The sequence below is a fragment of the Zingiber officinale genome, chromosome 2B (genome assembly GCF_018446385.1).
Source record: "Zingiber officinale cultivar Zhangliang chromosome 2B, Zo_v1.1, whole genome shotgun sequence".
In the NCBI taxonomy this organism is placed as follows: domain Eukaryota; kingdom Viridiplantae; phylum Streptophyta; class Magnoliopsida; order Zingiberales; family Zingiberaceae; genus Zingiber; species Zingiber officinale.
The window spans coordinates 2493582-2513236 of record NC_055989.1 but is presented as its reverse complement, the minus strand read 5'-3'; the positions used below and the strand labels follow the sequence as shown (position 1 = coordinate 2513236).

General features: G+C 37.6%; 1 protein-coding gene across 1 annotated transcript; it reads left to right on the top strand.

The window, feature by feature from the left end:
- Positions 1-7071: 7071 nt before the first annotated feature.
- LOC122045067 lies at positions 7072-11481 on the top strand. Its single transcript, XM_042605122.1, has 8 exons — positions 7072-7314; positions 7405-7426; positions 8994-9050; positions 9145-9226; positions 10409-10504; positions 10691-10815; positions 10907-10925; positions 11022-11481. Exons 1-8 carry the CDS (start codon positions 7215-7217, stop codon positions 11316-11318), a joined length of 798 nt encoding a protein of 265 aa, XP_042461056.1. The 5' UTR covers positions 7072-7214; the 3' UTR covers positions 11319-11481.
- The last annotated feature ends 8174 nt before the right edge of the window (positions 11482-19655 follow it).

Genomic DNA, 19655 nt, shown 5'->3' with positions numbered 1-19655 from the left:
TGGTTCAATTGAACCTTGATCTAAAGTCCTAGTTTTGACTTCCTCTTGATGTATTTGCCCATATCAACCCATAATGAATCCCTAACACTAGTTTATATGGCATCTATACATCCAAAATCAATTATCATGCTATATGACCCCAAATATCATATTTCTTACATGAAACACAAACCATGTGTGCCAAATCCCTAGATTTGAGACTCAAGTCCATCTCCAAACCATTTGGCACACTCCATGGCTCCTTTAGACTCCCAAGTAGTACCCACTTGAGATCCATTTACCATGGGCCCCAAATTAACTCTTTGAGCTCCCCCTAGAGCCCTTAGCCTTAGCCACCTCCCTAGGTGACTCATCCATAATCGCTAGGCCACATCGGTACACCACCGGGGACACTTGGCCTACAAAACTAACCTTCTTAACCTTGGATACCCTGTCCTTGGTTAATTTAACCTTACCTTTAAATGACTTTCTCTTGCCATTTATTGGTTTCTCCTTTCTATAGTCATTTGCAACCCTAGCATAAGACTTTTCCTTACCATTTTTCTTTTTACTTGTGTTTTATATTAACAATTTTTTTTCAAGTCATTTTAACTTGATAAATTTAGAATTTAAATTCTCTTATTTGTCTTGAAAAATATACCCTTAGATGTTTAAGGAACCCCATTTTTTATGTGATCAAAGGGGGAGAAGAGAATATTAAGTCTAGGGAGAGGTAGCATTACAAATTTTTATCTTTTTGCGCTTTCATGCAAAATTTTATTATTCTTAATTTATGTTGGTTAACCCTAGCTTAACTTGGGTTGCTCACATCAAAAAGGGGGAGATTGTTGGAACTCCAAGGTTATTTTGATATGATCAAATAAGTTAAGTTAGGTCCTATGGTGTTTTAACCCTGTGTCTAAGTGTGCAGAAACTTAGGAGCACAAGAAGGCGAGTGGAAGATGCGGCTAGCGAGAAGGATGACATGGGAGAGAGCTGACAGGCTCGATGCGTCCGAGGGACGAGGTACCGCGTAAGAGTACACCGGCGAACGAGAAGGAAGCGCGCGGTGTTTCCGAGGGACGAGAAACTGGAGCAGAAGATTGCTCGGGGAGCAAGAGACACAACTAGCGAGAAGGTCGGCACGGGAGAGAGTCGATGGGCTCGGTGCGTCCGAGGGACGAAGAGCTGCGGAGGAGTATGCTGGCAGACGAGAAGGAAGCACGCGATGATTCCGAGGGACGAGAAGTCAGAGCGGAAGCCTGCTCGAGAAGGCCGGAAGTTGAGTTCGGGTGAGCCCTATTCCGGATGGCCGAGATCACCCAAGCAAGTGGAGTCGGAGCGGAAGATCCGAACCGAGGCGAGCTGAACCGGAGCAAAGGGCCCGGATCGAAAAAAAGTCAACTCTATTGACTTTCTTGGTCCGGGGCTCTCAGAACCCTTCCGGGCGTCTGGACCAATCTGGGGTACCCGGAACCCTTCCAAGCGCCCGAACTTGGATGCTATCCAGATCACGGTCAAACGCGATCTATGCAAGAAGGGATAAAGTTTTATCCCCTCCCAGGTGCCTGGAACCCTTCCAGGCGCCCCGACCAAGGCTATAAATATAGCGTTGGTCCAAGAAGCTTAAAAAGACAAGCGATTCTGATCACAACACTTGTATGCTTTCATTATTAGTTTAGCTTCTTATTTTCTCTGTGCTTGAATGTTGTAAGAGGCTTCTCCGCCCGAAAGGAGATATCTATTATGCTTCATTCTCCTTGGATTAACAACCTCCCCAGTTGTAACCAAGTAAAAATCCCTTTGCCTCTTCTTTCAGTTTTATTTATTTACTTTATTTATGCAAGTATTTTTTTTTTTTGAAAGTTTGAAAAGGGTAGTTTTTTTTTATGCAGGCTATTCAACCCCCTTCTAGTCGGTCAACACGACCTAACACATTTATTACTTTTCTAGGTGCTAATTCGATTTCCTGGAAATCTACTAAACAGCGCACGGTTGCACGCTCTTCAACTGAGGCTGAATATCATGTCATTGCCTCTGCATCAACTGAGATCCAATGGATTAAGTCACTTTTGATAGATCTTCTTCTTCCGGCTACCAAGCCCTGCTGTGTTTTTTACTGATAATTTGGGTGTCACGTATCTTTCAGCTAATCCTGTTTTTCACTCTCAGATGAAGCATCTAGCTATTGACTATCACTTTGTTCGTGATCTCCGAACTGCGAGTTACTCATATTCCTGCTGAGGATCAGTTGGTTGATGCACTTACAAAATCGCTTTCTCAACCTCGGTTGTTTGCTATTTGCAGCAAGATTGGTGTCATTTATGGGACACCATCTTAAGAGGGCATATTAGGAAATAATTATTATAAGTAAATATTTATTTCCTAGTTATTAGGAAATAATTATTATTAGAAAATAGTTATTTGTTTCTTAGTTATTAGAGAACAATTATTATTAGGAAATACTTATTATTTTCATAATTTATGTATTTTCCTATTTTCACTTGTAATAGTATTTATATATACCATATGCTATCATTAATAATATATGTGAATTCTATCGTCAATAGTTGATACATATTGTTTATATTGGCTACTAAGATTATAAAAAAAACTCTATGAGTTGGCATGGAAGAATTACCAATCAGAGATAAAAAAAAATGAGAAAATAAAAATAGAAAAATTGAATTTCATTTCATCATGATAACAACAATATAATGCAACTGAAAGCATCATAGTAAACATAATCAACCAAATTTATTTCAATTAACATAAGAGATAATTTAAAGTAATCAGGAACTTCTTTTACTGGCAAACTATATGTTGGCAATATTATGAACAAACTATGATTCAGAAACATAAAGTTAATGTATATTTAATTAAGTATCAAATACAATTCTATAACTAAAAGGAATTCGGCGTTCTTTTAAATTTTTAAAGTCTTCAATGATAGTTTCTATGCTAACATTTCTAACAATTTCTCTCTCAATATATACCATTAAAGCATCTGAGAGAAAAGTATCCTCCATTTTACTCCGAAGTCTTGTTTTCACAATATTCATCGCAAAAAATAATCATTCTAAAGTAGTCGCACAAACCGGAAGATTAAGCATAAGTACGATCACAATAAAAATGAGATTGTATGTAATAGACTTGTTAGTCTTTACCAACCATTGACATAATTTTGAAATTAATGGTTGAAAGATTTTTGTGTTTGGGCCCTTTGACTACGTTATACTCGTAATGCTTCAATTGCATCTCCAATTATTCTTTTTTATCTCTTGTAAAATCTTAGGCATAAAACTTTTCAACTAATTTACTTATATCTACAATTCTAAAAGACTCCATTGTATTTTGAGAATTTAAGGCATTACTAAGAATGAGCAATTTCATAGTATTATCACTAAAGCGACCATTAATTTCTTGCAATTGTGAATCTATCGAAGCATAAAAGAGGTCTATCTGATAATGATGTTCAATGGTGAAATTGTCTTGATGAGCACGGGCTCAACCTCGTCTATTAATATACGGAACATTGAAATCAAGAATGTCAATATTTCAAAGTTAACAAAAAAAATTACTTTTACAAGCAAATCATTTCACTTGTTATCCCTCATCTGTTGAAGTAAAATCTTAGTAGATAATACAAGCTCTATTGCATTTATAATATCCTAAGACTTACTTTATAAAGTCTGACAAAGGGTATTTGTGATCCCCATAATCTCTTTCATATAGATGCAAGATGAACGCAAAAACAAAGGAAGTCATTTCCATCATAAACAGATGTTGCATCTGCTCGTTGAGAAGGAATCCTATCATCTATAACGTTGACCAATACCATATATGATATACTAAACATCTTAATTAGGCCTTTCAATGATTTCAAATGAGAACCCCAATGTATATCAATAGCTCGTTGTAAAGTACCTATCTGATTAAGTCTACACCCTGTCTTGAGTTTATTAATAGCAATCAAATGTGCAATGTTATCTGCATGAGCATTCTTCAATTCATCATTACGCTTACATGAAGAACCAACAATATTAACTATGAGAGTTAATCTATCAAAAAATGATGAATAGGTGTCACATTTTTTGATGCTGCAACTAAAGCTAATTATAACCGATGAGCAAAACATCATAAGCACTTCTACAATCTTTTATAATCAAAGCTTGTAATCCATTAAACCCGCCCCTCATATTACTAGCATCATCATGACCTTGACCTCTAATGTCTTGAACATCTAAATCGTAGTGAGCCAAAGCCCAAAAAAATGTTTTTGAATGAATCCATCAACATTCAAAAACCTTAATACTAAAGACATTTACTCTCTTTTTGATTCATCTCAAGTTTCATCAACAATTATACAATACTTGGCAACTCTAATTTCTTCATAAATTATATTTTTCACTCTCACCGAAAGCACATGAAGTTTATTTTTTTGTGAATATCATGACTTGTATACTTGGTATTTTTTTGGAGCTTTCATAATTACCTTTGAAAGTTCATTATTGTATATAGTCAGCACATCCAAAAATTCAAGAAAAATTACCACGATTAGATGAACTAGATTTCTCATCATGACCTCTAAATGGAATTCCTTAAAGTGCAAGCAACAACACCACATGCATATAAGCCTTTAATTGAAGACGTATTAAAATTGTCGAATCTCCTTGATATATATTGTGTTTGGTTCATCAAATCCTCACATGCTTTTACAACATTATGATGGAGTAAAGATACATTATCTTTCCCATATGACCTAGGAAAACATAAGATTTTCCATTTCAAACTTTCTTCCACTTATTAAATCCATCAACAGTAAATGCAGTTTGATTTAAGAATCCAGATAACTTGTTGGAGATAAAACATAGAAAGTAATATGCTTTATCTTTAGCTAGTAAATACTCCTATTGGTGCAGTTAGAACAAATGATCAAATCTGAGTTTTGATGAATGACAAATGAATTAAAGTTAGATGTTATGTTTGTCTAATCTGTCTACCAAGTGTGCAAGATATAAACTTGATAGGTCTAGAGGATCGAAATATCAGGCTGAAGTCCAACTAGTTTGATAGCTGGCACCAAGTCCAGATTGGTTGAGATTTGACAGGAGGAAGTCCAATTGGGTTGACAATTGGTTGAATTCTAGATTGGTTGATATCTAGCAGGAAGTCCTAGTGGATCAAGAGACTTGACATCAAGGAAGTCCTAGTGGGTCAAGGGACCTAACATCAAGGAAGTCTGCGATTTGGTAAGTGGAGATAAGCAATTGGAGGAGAGATCCAATGAGGACGCGTTCCTGATTAAGGGAACAACAGACATCGATCCAATTAAGAGTTTCAGAGAAACTCAAAGTCAAGATCGGACAGTTCGGAGGCTGTCAAAACTTATTCTTATATATATATATATATATTATTGTCTGAACTAACTTTTTTTGCAGGAAAGATAGAGCTGGAAAAAAGGTGGTCCGAGCGCCCGGAGTTGCTCCAGGCACCCGTGTAAGCTTCGCAAAGGGAGCACCCCCGGGAGGGTGCCTGACTAGGTACTTAAGTGGTTTGGGCGCTTGGAGTTGCTCCAGACACCCATACATCTTTTGATGTTATTCACTGGTCACTGGTCGACCCATTTCTGTTATGTATAGAAATGATAGTGAATATTTGAATATGGAACATGCTCTAACATGATAGTTATTATAAGGGATTAGAGATGTTCATATTGATGTAAATAAAGATTATTTAATGTGGGTAAATAACAAGACATAGATATCTCTAAGATAATGATTGTATGTCATTGGGAGATTGGATGAATCCTGAATAAAGGATATGTGTCACCAAGAGAGAGAGGATATGTGCCATGAAGAGTGTGTCTCTAATTTATTTGGAAGAATGGTTAAGTAAAGTGTAATAACTTTGTTAGCATTGATCGCTCAGAGAGCGGCTATGTAAGGTATAATAATTTTCTTAACAACTATCGCTCAGTGTGCTTGCTGTCGCACGAACCATTTTCTCTAAGTATGGATTGGATGTTCTAATATGGTCTTTGTGACTAAACTCTCAAATAGTCTATGTGACTTATTTAGTCTTTGTAACTAACTGGTCTTAGTGACTAATCTGGATGAACCGGTCTTAGTGACTTACCTTTGACTAGTGGGAGATGTAGGAAATGGGAACATGAGAGGAAACCCACGTTGCCCACTTCTTATAGATAAATTGTCTCATATACCCCTGGGTTATTTCTCTTTATAATGGATGCATCTAAGGATCATTGAATGGGAAGAAACACAACAAAGTGTGTTGAGAATAGAGAGGACTGGGAGAACATCCGAGGTGGTGGAATTTGGTTTATGGAATTGCAGAGAGTTTTCCCATTTAGTGATCGTTCTTCTGACAGTAAGTCCTGTCATCGTCGATTGTAAATATATAGGAGATCGCTATAAGTATTTAATTATTTTATACCATTAATATATAATTTCTACATATCCACCCTAAGATTTTATAGAAGCTAGGTATCATGGTACAACCTCTTAGATGAGAGAACTGAATCACAAAGTAAATATATAATTTCAAGAAAATGAAAGATTTCAAGCGTTGCTATGTACCGGAATGCTTGATTATAACTCTCATTGTGATTTTTGAACTTGGCTTTATTTATTTTTTATAATTTAATTTAAATTTTATTTATCAAAATATTAATTTGAATTTATTTTACTAATTAAAAATTTTATATTTTTAAAATTATTTAATTGATCAGTAAACATCTTATTCATTTATAAATTTAATAAAAGTTTTATTGACTAATATGATTTGAAATAATAAAATTCAAAAGTAATTTAAAATTCTAAAATTAAGTGGCTTTTCTGTCAATTTCGATTCTAGAGGCCACTTTCTTTTATTCCTTCTAGACAATTCCCACGTCTTCCTCCATGTTTACGTCGACCAACCAATGGCGACTCTCCTCTTCCCCCCACTCTCATACCACCACTTCAGGCAACGATGAACACTGCGGGGCCCACTTCGCCTAGTGCGGTATGACAGGAGTGGTGCGGTAGGAAATATTTCCTCTAGAAAAACCTTGTTTGACCAGGCAATCGTAGTAAACAGCTCGCCGTGTCAATCCCCGCAACCAAACGCCAGATTCATTTCACGAAACGCTGCGCGATCTCGAATTCGATCGCCGCCGCCTCCTCCTCCTTGAATCGCTGCTCGGATCTTGCGTCTGCGGCGAGTGGCCGGAAATGACGTCTCAGGCGAACCTTGACAAGATGCAGCTCCGGCAGAGCTACAGGAACCTCTGGCACACCGACCTCATGGGCACCATCCAGGCTGACTTCCCCTGTAAGATCCCCGCTGCATCCCTTCTTCTAGTATCACCATTTATTCTTCCTTTTCGTGATCTCTGACGGATGCGCCTGATTCGCTCTGCAGTTTGCTGTATGGCAGTTTGGTGGTAAGAGATCGGCTTCCCTACCCTCCGAACTGCCTCTTTTTTGTTCGCATCTTATGGTTCCCAATTCCAGTTCTTTTCTGCTACCTTATTTTAGATGCTATTGAATTTTTTTTTCTTTTGGTTTTTTACCTGAAGATCTAACGGAAGGATTGATTTTTGCTGTGAGTTCACGTTATGTCGAACTTCTGTGTGGATATGAAGTAAGAATAAGGAACATAGTTTAGATTGTCCTCAATGCTTGAACTGCAAAATGTGCTTCCTTTTTAAATATCCTTGCTGGAACGAACATTTTCTTGTACCCTTATCTTGTTCCAAATTAGTACCGCTAGTGTTTATGTTTCTGTTAAGATTTAATTGGTCAAATAAAATCTGGTGCAGTAATTGAGATTTTTTGCTAAACGATGCTAATTATTTTTAAGGATGTCTTCTTGCTGCTGCACTATTGGTTTAACATGCAGTAGAATGTCGATGTAGACCTTCAATAATAGATGGTTCCACTAAAGATTCTCCCTCCTATGCCAATGTGTGGCTAAAGCTTCCTCATCGGACAGTGGCTGTCCATCACAGAGAGACTTTTTTTTACATGATTTATAATCTTAGCACCAAATATTTTGTTTCTTTTTCGAAATAAGGAAAATTGAATATATTAGAATGAACTAGCTTTAGACTTGAGTCAAGATGCTCAAAACTTCAATAATGAGTTTTCTTTCCTAGTGAGATATCTTTCCTCAACTCGATTAGGTTTCTCAAGTAGAATGAGTCTTTTGTATTCTTAGCAGGATTTATATGGGCGCCCTTCCTGTATATGGCCTTTTCTCATGCCATTGAATGTCTTGAAAGAAAATAATGAACTTGGAGGATGTTTGCCCACATCTTTCTATAAAGTGATATGCTTGAACCAAGCTTAAGATTTTTCTGTTGCATACACAATTTTTACCAACATTGGATCAAACGTGTGCTATAAGAGACTGTTTCTAAGGATTGAAGTGGAAGCATGCAAATGGAGTCTTTTCCCAATGCTTTCGGGCTTAAGTGCTTCTTCTCTTTAGCATAAGATTCTCTTGATACTGTTTTAAGTACAAATATTGCTGGGTATGATTGAGTGTTTTGTCACTGACTTCGGGATTAAGCAATAAGAACTATACCTAGTTAGCATAAGATCCCCCTGATATAAGCTGGTTTATCATCATGGAAATAGAATGAGTGTACTTGCAACATCTTGTTTTGAATTGTGATTTAAAAAATAATTTGCACCCATCAAATAGTCAAATCTGATTGAAAGTGCCAGCAGCACTGCTGGTAAGGGTTTTGGAATTTGTTGTCAAGGTCTTGGTTCTAAACTCATCTTTATCATAAAATGAAAGCTTGGGGGCTTCTGTATATGTTCATCTGAATCCAAGTTAATTATCCATGTTAGTTTTCTTTTATTGTTAAGCATACTGTAGTTATTTATTATAGCTATTATGCAAATACAATTGTTTAAAAAAATTACACTGTTTAGGTTTTTAGTTTCACCAAATTAGAGTTTATGAACATCCTATTTGATTGATGTATTTTTTGTTTCTAGTGGACCATGTGTCTCATACATGCTTCGCAAGCGAGCTCTTTACAATGATATGTCAAGGTAATTTCAGTGGATTAATGATTCCTACCTTTGCTAGATTTTTTTTTTTTTTTTTTTGTGTAGAATATGATTTCTGGCTCGTTTCATTTTACAGGTACACGTGTTGTGCGGGATATCTACCATGCAGTGGAAGATGTGGAGAAAGTCGATGCCCAGAGTTCTGCCTTTGCACGGAGGTACTTAATAGTTAGTTTGTTGTTTCAATGTAATATGATGTACCATAAGGTTAGTTTGTTGTTTCAATTGAAACAAAAAAAAATTAGATCCATTTGTGTATTCTTAGATGTTTCTTATTTCTCCAGTCTCGTTACTCTCGTTGCACCTTACTTGAGTTATTTTTCCTAACCAGTACATCCACCAGTATTTGGTTTACTTTAAACGTGTAAATACCATGTGAGACAATACTATCTTTTCTATCAGTTGTTCCAAAATACATTGATTTGTTAGCAGTAGCTGTATCTACCATAGTATGATGTGCTATGCCTCATTAGTCCACTTGTACATTTCAATGGCGCCATCTGAAAATATCGATATATTTGATGCTGTGTAGTAAATCAATGTACATCAACTTTTCAACTATAGTGATTATTCTTACATCCTTTATCTACAGATCTGTGTTTCATATTTTGCAGAACATTTGTTCACGTTCTAGTTTTTTAGCTTAAAATTAATCTCAGGATCAGCTTACAACTTGGACAGGAAGGGAAAACAAACACAAAATGTAAACTTGTGATTCATAATCACGAGCATTTCTCTAATCCCTTCCCTTCCCTTCCTGTCATTTTTTCTCAAGGTTCCATTAATCAGAAAAATATTCTAGTTCAAAACTTGGGACACCACCAGATGAATGAATGGCAATGGGCAGTCCGGATTTGAGTCCATGACCTTTTCTGGATAAAGTATTCAAAATTAAAAGGTCTGAAATTGACAAGTAACCATTATCCTAACATCAAGAGCAACTAGAAAGTACATGAGATAAGATTCATGATCTAAACATTCTTCTCACTGTCAAATTGGCCTAAATTTGAATCATATTGAACTGCAACCAGACCAAGCAAAGATGCATGGGTTTAAATAAGCCAATGAAAGATGTCTCAAGGGAAGATAAACCAACACCAAAGGGATTCAAAATTTGAGCTAGTAGCCTATGCATTTCCATATTAACGATTTAACACTATATATTCTAAAAGCTTATGCTTTTTGAGGAAACAACAAACTTTTAGATTTTTGTTCTAATAGAAATAGAGGCATCTGATATTAGCTTTACTGTTTGAAGTTTCTCTAGTAAACCTCATAAATAGAATACATGTTGTGATTTGTATTTGGCTCAAACTTTCTTCTGTCATTTTGTTCTCCAGGTTTTCTTGTGCTTTGGCAATTCTGTTGCCTCAACTCGCTTCTTGCTCCAAGATGAGTTCAACATACAGACTACCAAATGTGATAATTGCATTATTGTAAATCCTCTCATTGCTCTACTGCTTTTTCCTTCATTATCTAACTTTGTCAAACTGGCCCATGAGCCTTCCCACGCTCTATCATTGAGACTACTCAAAGGCTTGTTTTTGGCAGGGTTTTGTATCCGATGCTAAAATCAGCAATTGCTATCATAAATGCAGCTTGATGTGGTAATTTGATTGCAGGGATTCATGTTTTGTCTACAACAAGTTGCTTGCATCTTTTCCATTGTCGCAATGATTGTCGGAAGTGAGGAGCTCCAAGAGGCTTCCCAGATCCTGAATTGTTTGGCTGACCTCGTATACTGCTCGTAAGAATAAACTTCCTCTTCCGTGCTTTCCCTTAAATGCTCATAAAATGTTATCTAAGATCTCATCCAAGCACTCATGAATTTTTTGCAGAGTCTGCGCATGCATGCAGGTATGAAAACTTCAAAACTTTTTATTTATATCAAAGTATCGCCTCTTCGCCCAGACAAAGAAGAAAAAACAACACACGGTTCATCATTGCCCACAGACACAACATAAGATTGAGTTGGATAAGAGAGATGGCAAGTTTGGACCAGCACCAGTGATGGCTGTGCCTCCAGTCCAGCAAATGTCGCGCATTGATCAGCCTATCCCACCACCGGCAGGATACGCCCCTCAACCAGTTTACGGGCAACCTTATGGTTATCCTCCACCCGCTGGTTCATATCCTCCTCCTGGTTCATATCCTCCTCCTGCTGGCTCATATCCACCACCTGGCTCATACCCTCCACCTGGCTCCTACCCTCCACCTGGATATCCTCCTGCTGGCTACTATCCCAAGTAGAAGGCATGAATTGTGTGAAGCACTTTATGGAGATAAAAATGGACATAATCATAGATTATTCTGCGTTCGAGATTATTCTACGTTTTGAATTTCAGCAACATTTGTAGTTGTGATCTTTGATGTTCAGATTGTCAAGTGGTTTATAAACTGTCACTTTGTCTTCCTTGCCTTTGGTTATGTTTTCGTCACCTTCACATGCTTCGATGTAACTTTTTTCCTTCACAATATAACCAAATGACTCATTTAAAGTTGTGGAATTTTCCAAGACCGTATTTGTTTTTTATTTTACTTTCTTATCAACCACGGCTGTATTCTATAAATTTTAAAATCAGCACTAATGTGTTGATTTTTGAAATATAACCCCTGGTTGGCAAGAGATAAAATGAGAAACAAATAGTTTTTGAAAGTTACTTGCAATGCGTCCTTCGTCAATTGTTATTTTTTTCTATCATATCCTTGTTTCACTTTGATTTTTTTTCAAAAAAAACATTTTTATTTGTTGTCTACATAAAGTCAGATTCATAAGAATGAATACGCTCGTCTCTAACACCCCGTCAATCCGTCTCATGATTAACACGGAAGATAGATTCATAAGAATCATGAGACAAGTCTTGATTGCTACATGAATGATATCAGATGTTTATATGGTGGAAAAGGTGAATACATTCTTTCTCAGCGCTTTCGATAATCCATCTCAAGATCAACACGGAAAAAATAAATCACAGACGGTTACTAACCTTTAGAATAGTGACTAACACATAAGGGAAGTATTTATTTCAATTTTATTGAGATTCAAATTACGGATCTTATGATGACAACAGCTCATGTGCTAGCCACTAGATCGTCCCGAAAAGATAATATCACATGATCAACAGTGAGATCTCGGTTAGTTCAAAGTAGGTTCAGAGTGCTCATTATTCATGGACTATTTCAGTATCTTACCACACAGCCTTTTTCATTTCTGAGTTAGGGGGAAAAAAACACAGGCAGCAAAGAATTAAAGAGCCCATCTCTCCCTTTCCCTCGGCGAGTGAAGAAGACGAAGCAATTTCCTCCTTGGTCGCAGCGACAGCAGTGAGTGACAGGGAACCAAACGGGGTGGCTCTTTTAATGGCGGATTCCGCGGCCATGGCTCTTCTCGCCGATCGCCATGGCAATAACTCCCTGGGAATTAATTACGCTCTTGAAAGGTTCCCACATGGACAGAGCTCTGAGAGAGCAGCAGAATAGGCTTCCGTGTCTGTACTACTCTGATCAAGGAAAAAAACGAAAAAGAAACGCCCACTTTTGCTTAATGACGCCTCGATTGGCATTCTTTACTTTGCTTGGAGTCGTGCTTTCACGTCAACAAGATTCGCCTTAGAATTTACACGCCGGATGAAACTTTTTATTTTTAAGGTAATTTATGAAAGGAGCACTCAACTTTCTGAATTATTGTACTAATTTGTTTGATTTTTTTCATTCTACCCTTTCAGTCAATTGCATATAACCTCAAAATCTCTCTCCTCTTTTTACTTACGGTTAGTTTACTTCATTACAATTTTCAAATAAATGAGAAATATAATCTATCCATGGATAATTTTAAAGCCAAATTCAATCATCTCAAAATCGAATGAAAAATCACGGTTGAAACAAAAAAATGATACATACATCCCTTTTTAGTCACAGAATCACACTATTACCCAAAAATAAAAAATGATGCATATACCTTGTTTTATTTACAAAATTATGTAGCATACAAAAGAAAAGATTTTTTCTCCCTTTTTCTTCTTTTTCTTCAAGGATAATTTTTAATCATAAATTCTTTTCCTTTCTTCATCCGCGCTTTAGAGTAAACAGAGCATATAACAAATCTCTCTCTCTCTCCTATCTCACCTATCGATTTTTATTTGAATCGAATTATTTTTCCAAAATATTACCACTAGGGAAACCGAAAATAATAATGGATAACATATTTGAATTCATTGCAACATCAAAAATTCACAGAATTTGAAATGGATATAATCGAAACTCTCTAGGGTAATCAGTAGATTTCAAACCTAAAGAACTTTGATTTCACTCATTTCAATTATTGTGGATTTTGAGATTATAAAGAGTTAAAATATGTTATATATTATTTGTTTTGACTTCTCAAGATATTAAAATGTTATTGCCACTAATATGAGTTCATAACGTGGGCATGATATGAATTCATATCAACCTATATTTACAATAATATTTTAATACCTACATAGAAGCCGAAATAAACAATGAATAATATATTTAAACTTCTTACAATATTAAAAATTCATAAAACCTAAAAATAAATACAATCGAGCTCTTTAAATCAATAAGTGAGTTTCCATCTAAACTCACTGATTGATTTAAAAAATTCTAATTACATCCGTTTCAAGTTGAAGTTTAAATAGATATCTATTATTATTTTTTATTTTCAGTATTACTACTATTTAGGGAAAAAATAATTCGAGTAGAATAAACGGTGAGAGAGGGGAGAAAGATTTAAAGGGAGAGAGAAAAATAAAGAGCAATTTTTTTATAGAAGTTAGTATATAAGTTTTCAAAATATCTAAATTATGCATTATAGTTTTAAAATTACTAAATCATATATCCACTTCCTATTTTACCCTCATCCATATATCAATTCGATTGGAAAAATAAATCAGTTGAATCGATTTCATTCTGTTTATAAAATTCTTCAACCGATTTCAACCAAAATCAATTGATGGACTTAGAGACATCGGAATGATATGAAATCAATTCTTATAGATTCGTCTAGTTCTCTTGATTGTAAAAAATATTATCAAACATCAATTTGACCTAATATATTGAGAGCATTGATTTTTTAAACATGAATTTCAGATACATTTGTGTTCAAAAAATCACTGCTCTCAATATTTTGCGTCAAAGATCGAAATCGGCTGATGGACCTAGGGACCTTAAAATGACATGAATTAGTTTCTATATGTTCGTCCAGTTCTCCTGATTATAAAAATACTATCAAATATCAATTTGACGCAATACGTTGAGAGTAATAATTTTTTGAGAAACTATGAACGAATAAACCTAAATAAAATCAATGTAAGTTCTTTTAGCCAAAATCGATTGATGGACCTAGAGAGTCCAGAATGAAGTGAAACCAGATCCTATGAGTTCTTCTAATTTTTATGATTATATCAATTTGACCCAATATATTGAGAACAAACACGAATTAATTTTTTAAATATATTCATATTTAAAAAATCACTGCTCTTAATATATTTGGTCAAATTGATATTTGATAGTGTTTTTACAATCAGGAACTAGACGAACACATAGAAACTGGTCTCATGCCATTTTGATGTCTCTAAGTCCATCAGTCGATTTTGGCCAAAATCGGAATGATATGAAATCAGTTCCTATATGTTCGTCTAATTATCCTAATTATAAAAATGCTATCACCGAATATATTAAGAGCAATAATTTTTTAAATATGAATTAGTTTTTTAAATACATTCGTATTTAAAAAAAAATCATTACTCTCAATATATTATGTCAAATTAATGTTTGATAGCATTTTTACAATCTGGAGAAGTAAACAAATACATAACAACTGATTTCATATAATTTCGAGATATCTAGCTCCATTAGTTGATTTTGATTGAAACTGACTGAATTTTTTCAAACACATAGAAATAAATCAATTCCAACTTAAAAAAAATTTCAATCGAATTGATTTGAGGATGAAGATAAAATGGAAAGTCAGTACATGATTTGATAATTTTAAAATTATAATACGTGATTTAAATATTTTAAAAATTATATATTAATTTGGTAAAAAGCAAAACTTATCAAAATTGAATAAACAGAGATGTTGAAGTTATATGACCTTGACAGGAATAGAATGAAAGAGATAAATTAGTGCCTTCTTTAATAATTACTAATTCCTTTAATAATTACTAATTACTAAAATATAATACAATTTTGTCAATTCAAAGCTGGGTGTGTTTTCGTAAATGGCCGAACTTTTTATTCGGTAAAAGTTGTAGGAAAATAATTCGGACAACATGGCCACGTTTTATTCTCGTTCTTGATTTATTTAATTTTTCTGTGATATTAATCTTTCCTATTTTAGTGGGATGAGTCATCCTATTCTTATGGTTAAATCTTATCACTTGAGTTGTATTTAAAGGGGTCGAAGCTGTGAAACAAATCGGATCTCAGAACTAAAGTTTCTCCAGCTTCTATTTTTTGGTTATTTGTGCATTGCTTTCCACCTGTGCAGTTTTTTCTCCCCTTGCTACTGTGTTTTTTTTTAGTGCTACGTGTGTTTTTTTTTTCCTTTTTCCTGCATCCTTTGCTATTCATTGATTCTGTGCCAACACTTGGTATCAGAGCGTTGGTAGTATAAGACATCCAAGAATCTACGATTCCATAAAATGTCGAGCATCCCAGTAAAGGAGAACGGCGGAGTGTCATTTCCCTATCCGATGCTAAGTCCTCACAATTATACTGTGTGGGCAATAAAGACAGAGGCGATCCTTGATGCCCAGGGAGTCTGGGAGGCGGTGGAGCCAGCGGAAGCAGCCCAGGTGGATGCAAAGAAGGACAAAAAGGCACGTGCATACATCCTGCAGTGTGTCCCCGAAGACATCCTTCTCCAGATCGCAACAAAGAAGACGGCGAAGGAAGTCTGGGACAGCCTCAAGACGAGGTACCTTGGTAGTGATCGGGTGAAGAAGGCACGTGTACAAACTTTGAAGAGCGAGTTTGACGTTCTCCGGATGAAAGAGGCCGAAACGATTGATGAGTTTGCTGGCAAACTCAGTGCCCTAAGCAGCAAGTTCTCCACCCTTGGTGCCACGCTTGAAGATTCCTCGTTGGTAAAAAAATTGCTCGATTCTGTCCCTGATAAATTTTTTCCTATTGTTGCTGGTATTGAGCAATTCTACGACCTTGAGTCTATATCATTTGAGGAGGCTATAGGGCGACTGAAGGCGTACGAAGAACGAACGCTACGACTACGCAGCAACACCAACGACACTGAAGGTGAGCTCCTATTAACTCATGCCGAATGGCAAATGCGACAGAAGGGGAGCAACGTGGACACTTCGTCAAGAGGAAAGGGGCGTGGGTCCAGCAGCCCTAGTCGTGGCAAATGGCGTGGACGTGGGCGAGGGCGCGGTCATGGCCGTGGTACGCAACGCCAAGACAGTGCAGGAGGGACTAGCGGCAACAACAGTGGCACTCGAGACAAGAGACATATAAAATGTTTCAATTGCGAGAAAATGGGACATTATGCGTCCGAATGCTACAACAAGCGGCGTGATGATGAGGCTCACCTCACTTGTGCCACCGATAAAGAGCCGGCACTGATGATGACCGTGTCCCACGAGGAGTCTGACACTAGGCGTGAGCGGCAGGATACCATTCTGCTCAGTGAAGATAGGTTGCTACCGGAGATGTACCGCGGCGTTAAGAAAGAAGATAAAGACGTCTGGTACCTTGACAACGGTGCCAGCAACCACATGACTGGTCATCGCGAGAAGTTTCAAGAACTAGATGAAACCATCACCGGGAGGGTGAGATTTGGCGATGGATCAACCATTGAGATCATGGGCAAGGGGACGGTTGTGTTCGAATGCAAGAATGGCGATCGGAAGGCTCTCCACGAGGTATACTACATTCCGAAACTTTGTAGTAATATCATAAGTCTCGGTCAATTGACAGAAACTGGGAACGAAGTGCACATGGAGAAAGATATCATGAAGGTGATTGATAGGAGCGGGAAGCTCTTGATGCGGGTACAGCGAACACAAAATCGCTTGTACAAGGTAACCTTGAAGACATGCAAGCAAGTCTGTCTCCTAGCAAGCCTAGAAGACCCAACCTGGTTATGGCACACAAGGCTCGGACATGTCAATTTTCACGATTTGAAACTGTTAGGGGAGAAGAAATTGGCAGTTGATGTGCCTCCATTGCCCCAGCCGAACAAGCTTTGCGAGGTATGTGTGGTCGCTAAACATGCAAGGTCACCATTCCCGCACCAAGCAAACTTTAGAGCGACAAAGCCGTTGGAACTTCTCCATGCTGATATTTGCGGGCCAATTTCACCAAGTACACTGGCTGGTAACAAATATTTCTTTTTGATTGTTGATGATTGTACAAGATGGATGTGGGTATTTGTATTAGCAGCAAAGAAAGATGTATTCCAAGCATTCAAGAAATTCAAGTCTGTGACGGAGAACACGACTGAGTACAAGATCAAAACACTTCGGACAAACCGCGGCGGTGAGTTTCTATCCACAGAGTTCACTCGATTCTGTGAAAATGAAGGGATCGAGCGGCACCTTACGGCTCCCTACACACCCCAACAGAATGGCGTTGTAGAGCGCCGTAATCGCACTGTGATGGCCATGGCAAGATCTCTCCTCAAGGGTACACATATGCCGGCAAGGTTCTGGGGAGAGGCAGTTAGGCATGCTGTCTATCTGCTAAATCGTCTCCCAACTAAGGCGCTAGGAGACCGTACCCCATTTGAAGCCTGGATGGGGAGAAAGCCACATCTCGCCCACTTGAGAGTGTTCGGTTGTGTTGCATACGTGAAAAATACAACCCCTCACCTGAAGAAACTTGACGACAGAAGTTCACCCATGGTATACTTGGGTGTCGAGGAAGGCTGCAAAGCTCATCGTCTATTTGATCCAAGGCATGACAAGCTACAAGTAAGTAGAGATGTAGTATTTCAAGAAAATAGTGAATGGACATGGACTGCAGGTGCTAACCATGAAGAAAACTTACCGGAGTTTATGGTGGAGGATGCACTCGACACCGACGAGGTGATTGTTGTAGCAGACATTGAGGCAGGAACAGAAGATGTCGCACCACCGGCAACAGCCGTGGTACCCATGACAGGAGCATCAAGTCCATCTACATCATCATCGAGCACCCATACAACTACCTCACCTGACTCTCATGAAGGGCCAGTTCGGTTTAGGTCCATTGCCGACATCTATGCCAACACTGAGGAAGTGGTTGGTATTGATGAAGAAGAGAATGAGGTAATGCTGATGATGTCTGAAGAGCCGACCTGTTACCAAGAGGCTGCAACCGAGGCTTGCTGGTACAAAGCAATGGAGGAAGAACTGGAAACTATTAAGATGAACAAGACCTGGACCCTAACTGAGCTCCCATTAGGCCACAAACCTATTGGTCTAAAGTGGGTGTACAAACTGAAGAAAGATTCAGCTGGGAAAGTTGTTAAGTATAAAGCAAGATTAGTTGATAAAGGCTATGTACAAAGACAAGGCATCGACTTTGAAGAGGTATTTGCACCGGTCGCTAGACTTGATACTATTCGAGTCATTCTTGCACTTGCAGGGAATCGAAGCTGGGAGGTACACCATCTAGATGTGAAGTCAGCATTCCTTAACGGAGAGTTAGAAGAAGAAATATACGTCTCTCAACCGGAAGGGTTTGAGGTACAAAATCAGAAACATAAGGTGTACAGGTTATTCAAGGCCCTCTATGGATTGCGGCAGGCTCCACGAGCTTGGAACATGCGGCTGAACAGGAGTCTGGTAGAGCTCGGCTTCAAAAAATGTATTCAAGAACATGCAGTATATACAAGAGGTGAAGGAGAAGCAAGTATACTTGTTGGAGTGTATGTCGACGACCTCATCGTGACAGGAAGTAGCACAGGAAGAATCAACAAGTTCAAGCAACAAATGATGACAGAATTTGAGATGAGTGATTTGGGTCTTCTCTCCTACTACTTAGGGATTGAAGTGGAACAACAGAAGAGCCGAATTTTACTTAGACAATCAACTTATGCTAAGAAAATTCTGTCTCAATTCAAGATGGCAGATTGTAATGCCACAAAACATCCGATGGAACCCAAGACACAACTACATAAAGACTTGGAAGGGACTCCAGTTGATGCCACAGAGTACAAACGCGTCATTGGTTGCCTGAGATATTTGCTACACACACGACCAGACTTATCATATCCTGTCGGGATGGCGAGCAGATACATGGAAAGGCCTACAACCATGCATCACAAAGTGGTCAAACAGATTCTCAGGTATTTGAAAGGTATAATCCATTTTGGACTTACTTACATAAAGGGACCCCAGGAAATTAGTATATTCGGCTACTCGGATAGTGATTTAGCCGGCGATCTCGATGGGAGGAAAAGCACAAGTGGAATGACTTTCTATTTTAATGAAAGTTTGGTGTCCTGGAATTCACAGAAACAGAAGACAGTGGCGCTTTCATCTTGTGAGGCAGAATTCATGGCAGCCACAACTGCGGCCTGCCATGCTTTGTGGTTGAGGAGTCTTACTAGCGAATTAACCGGTG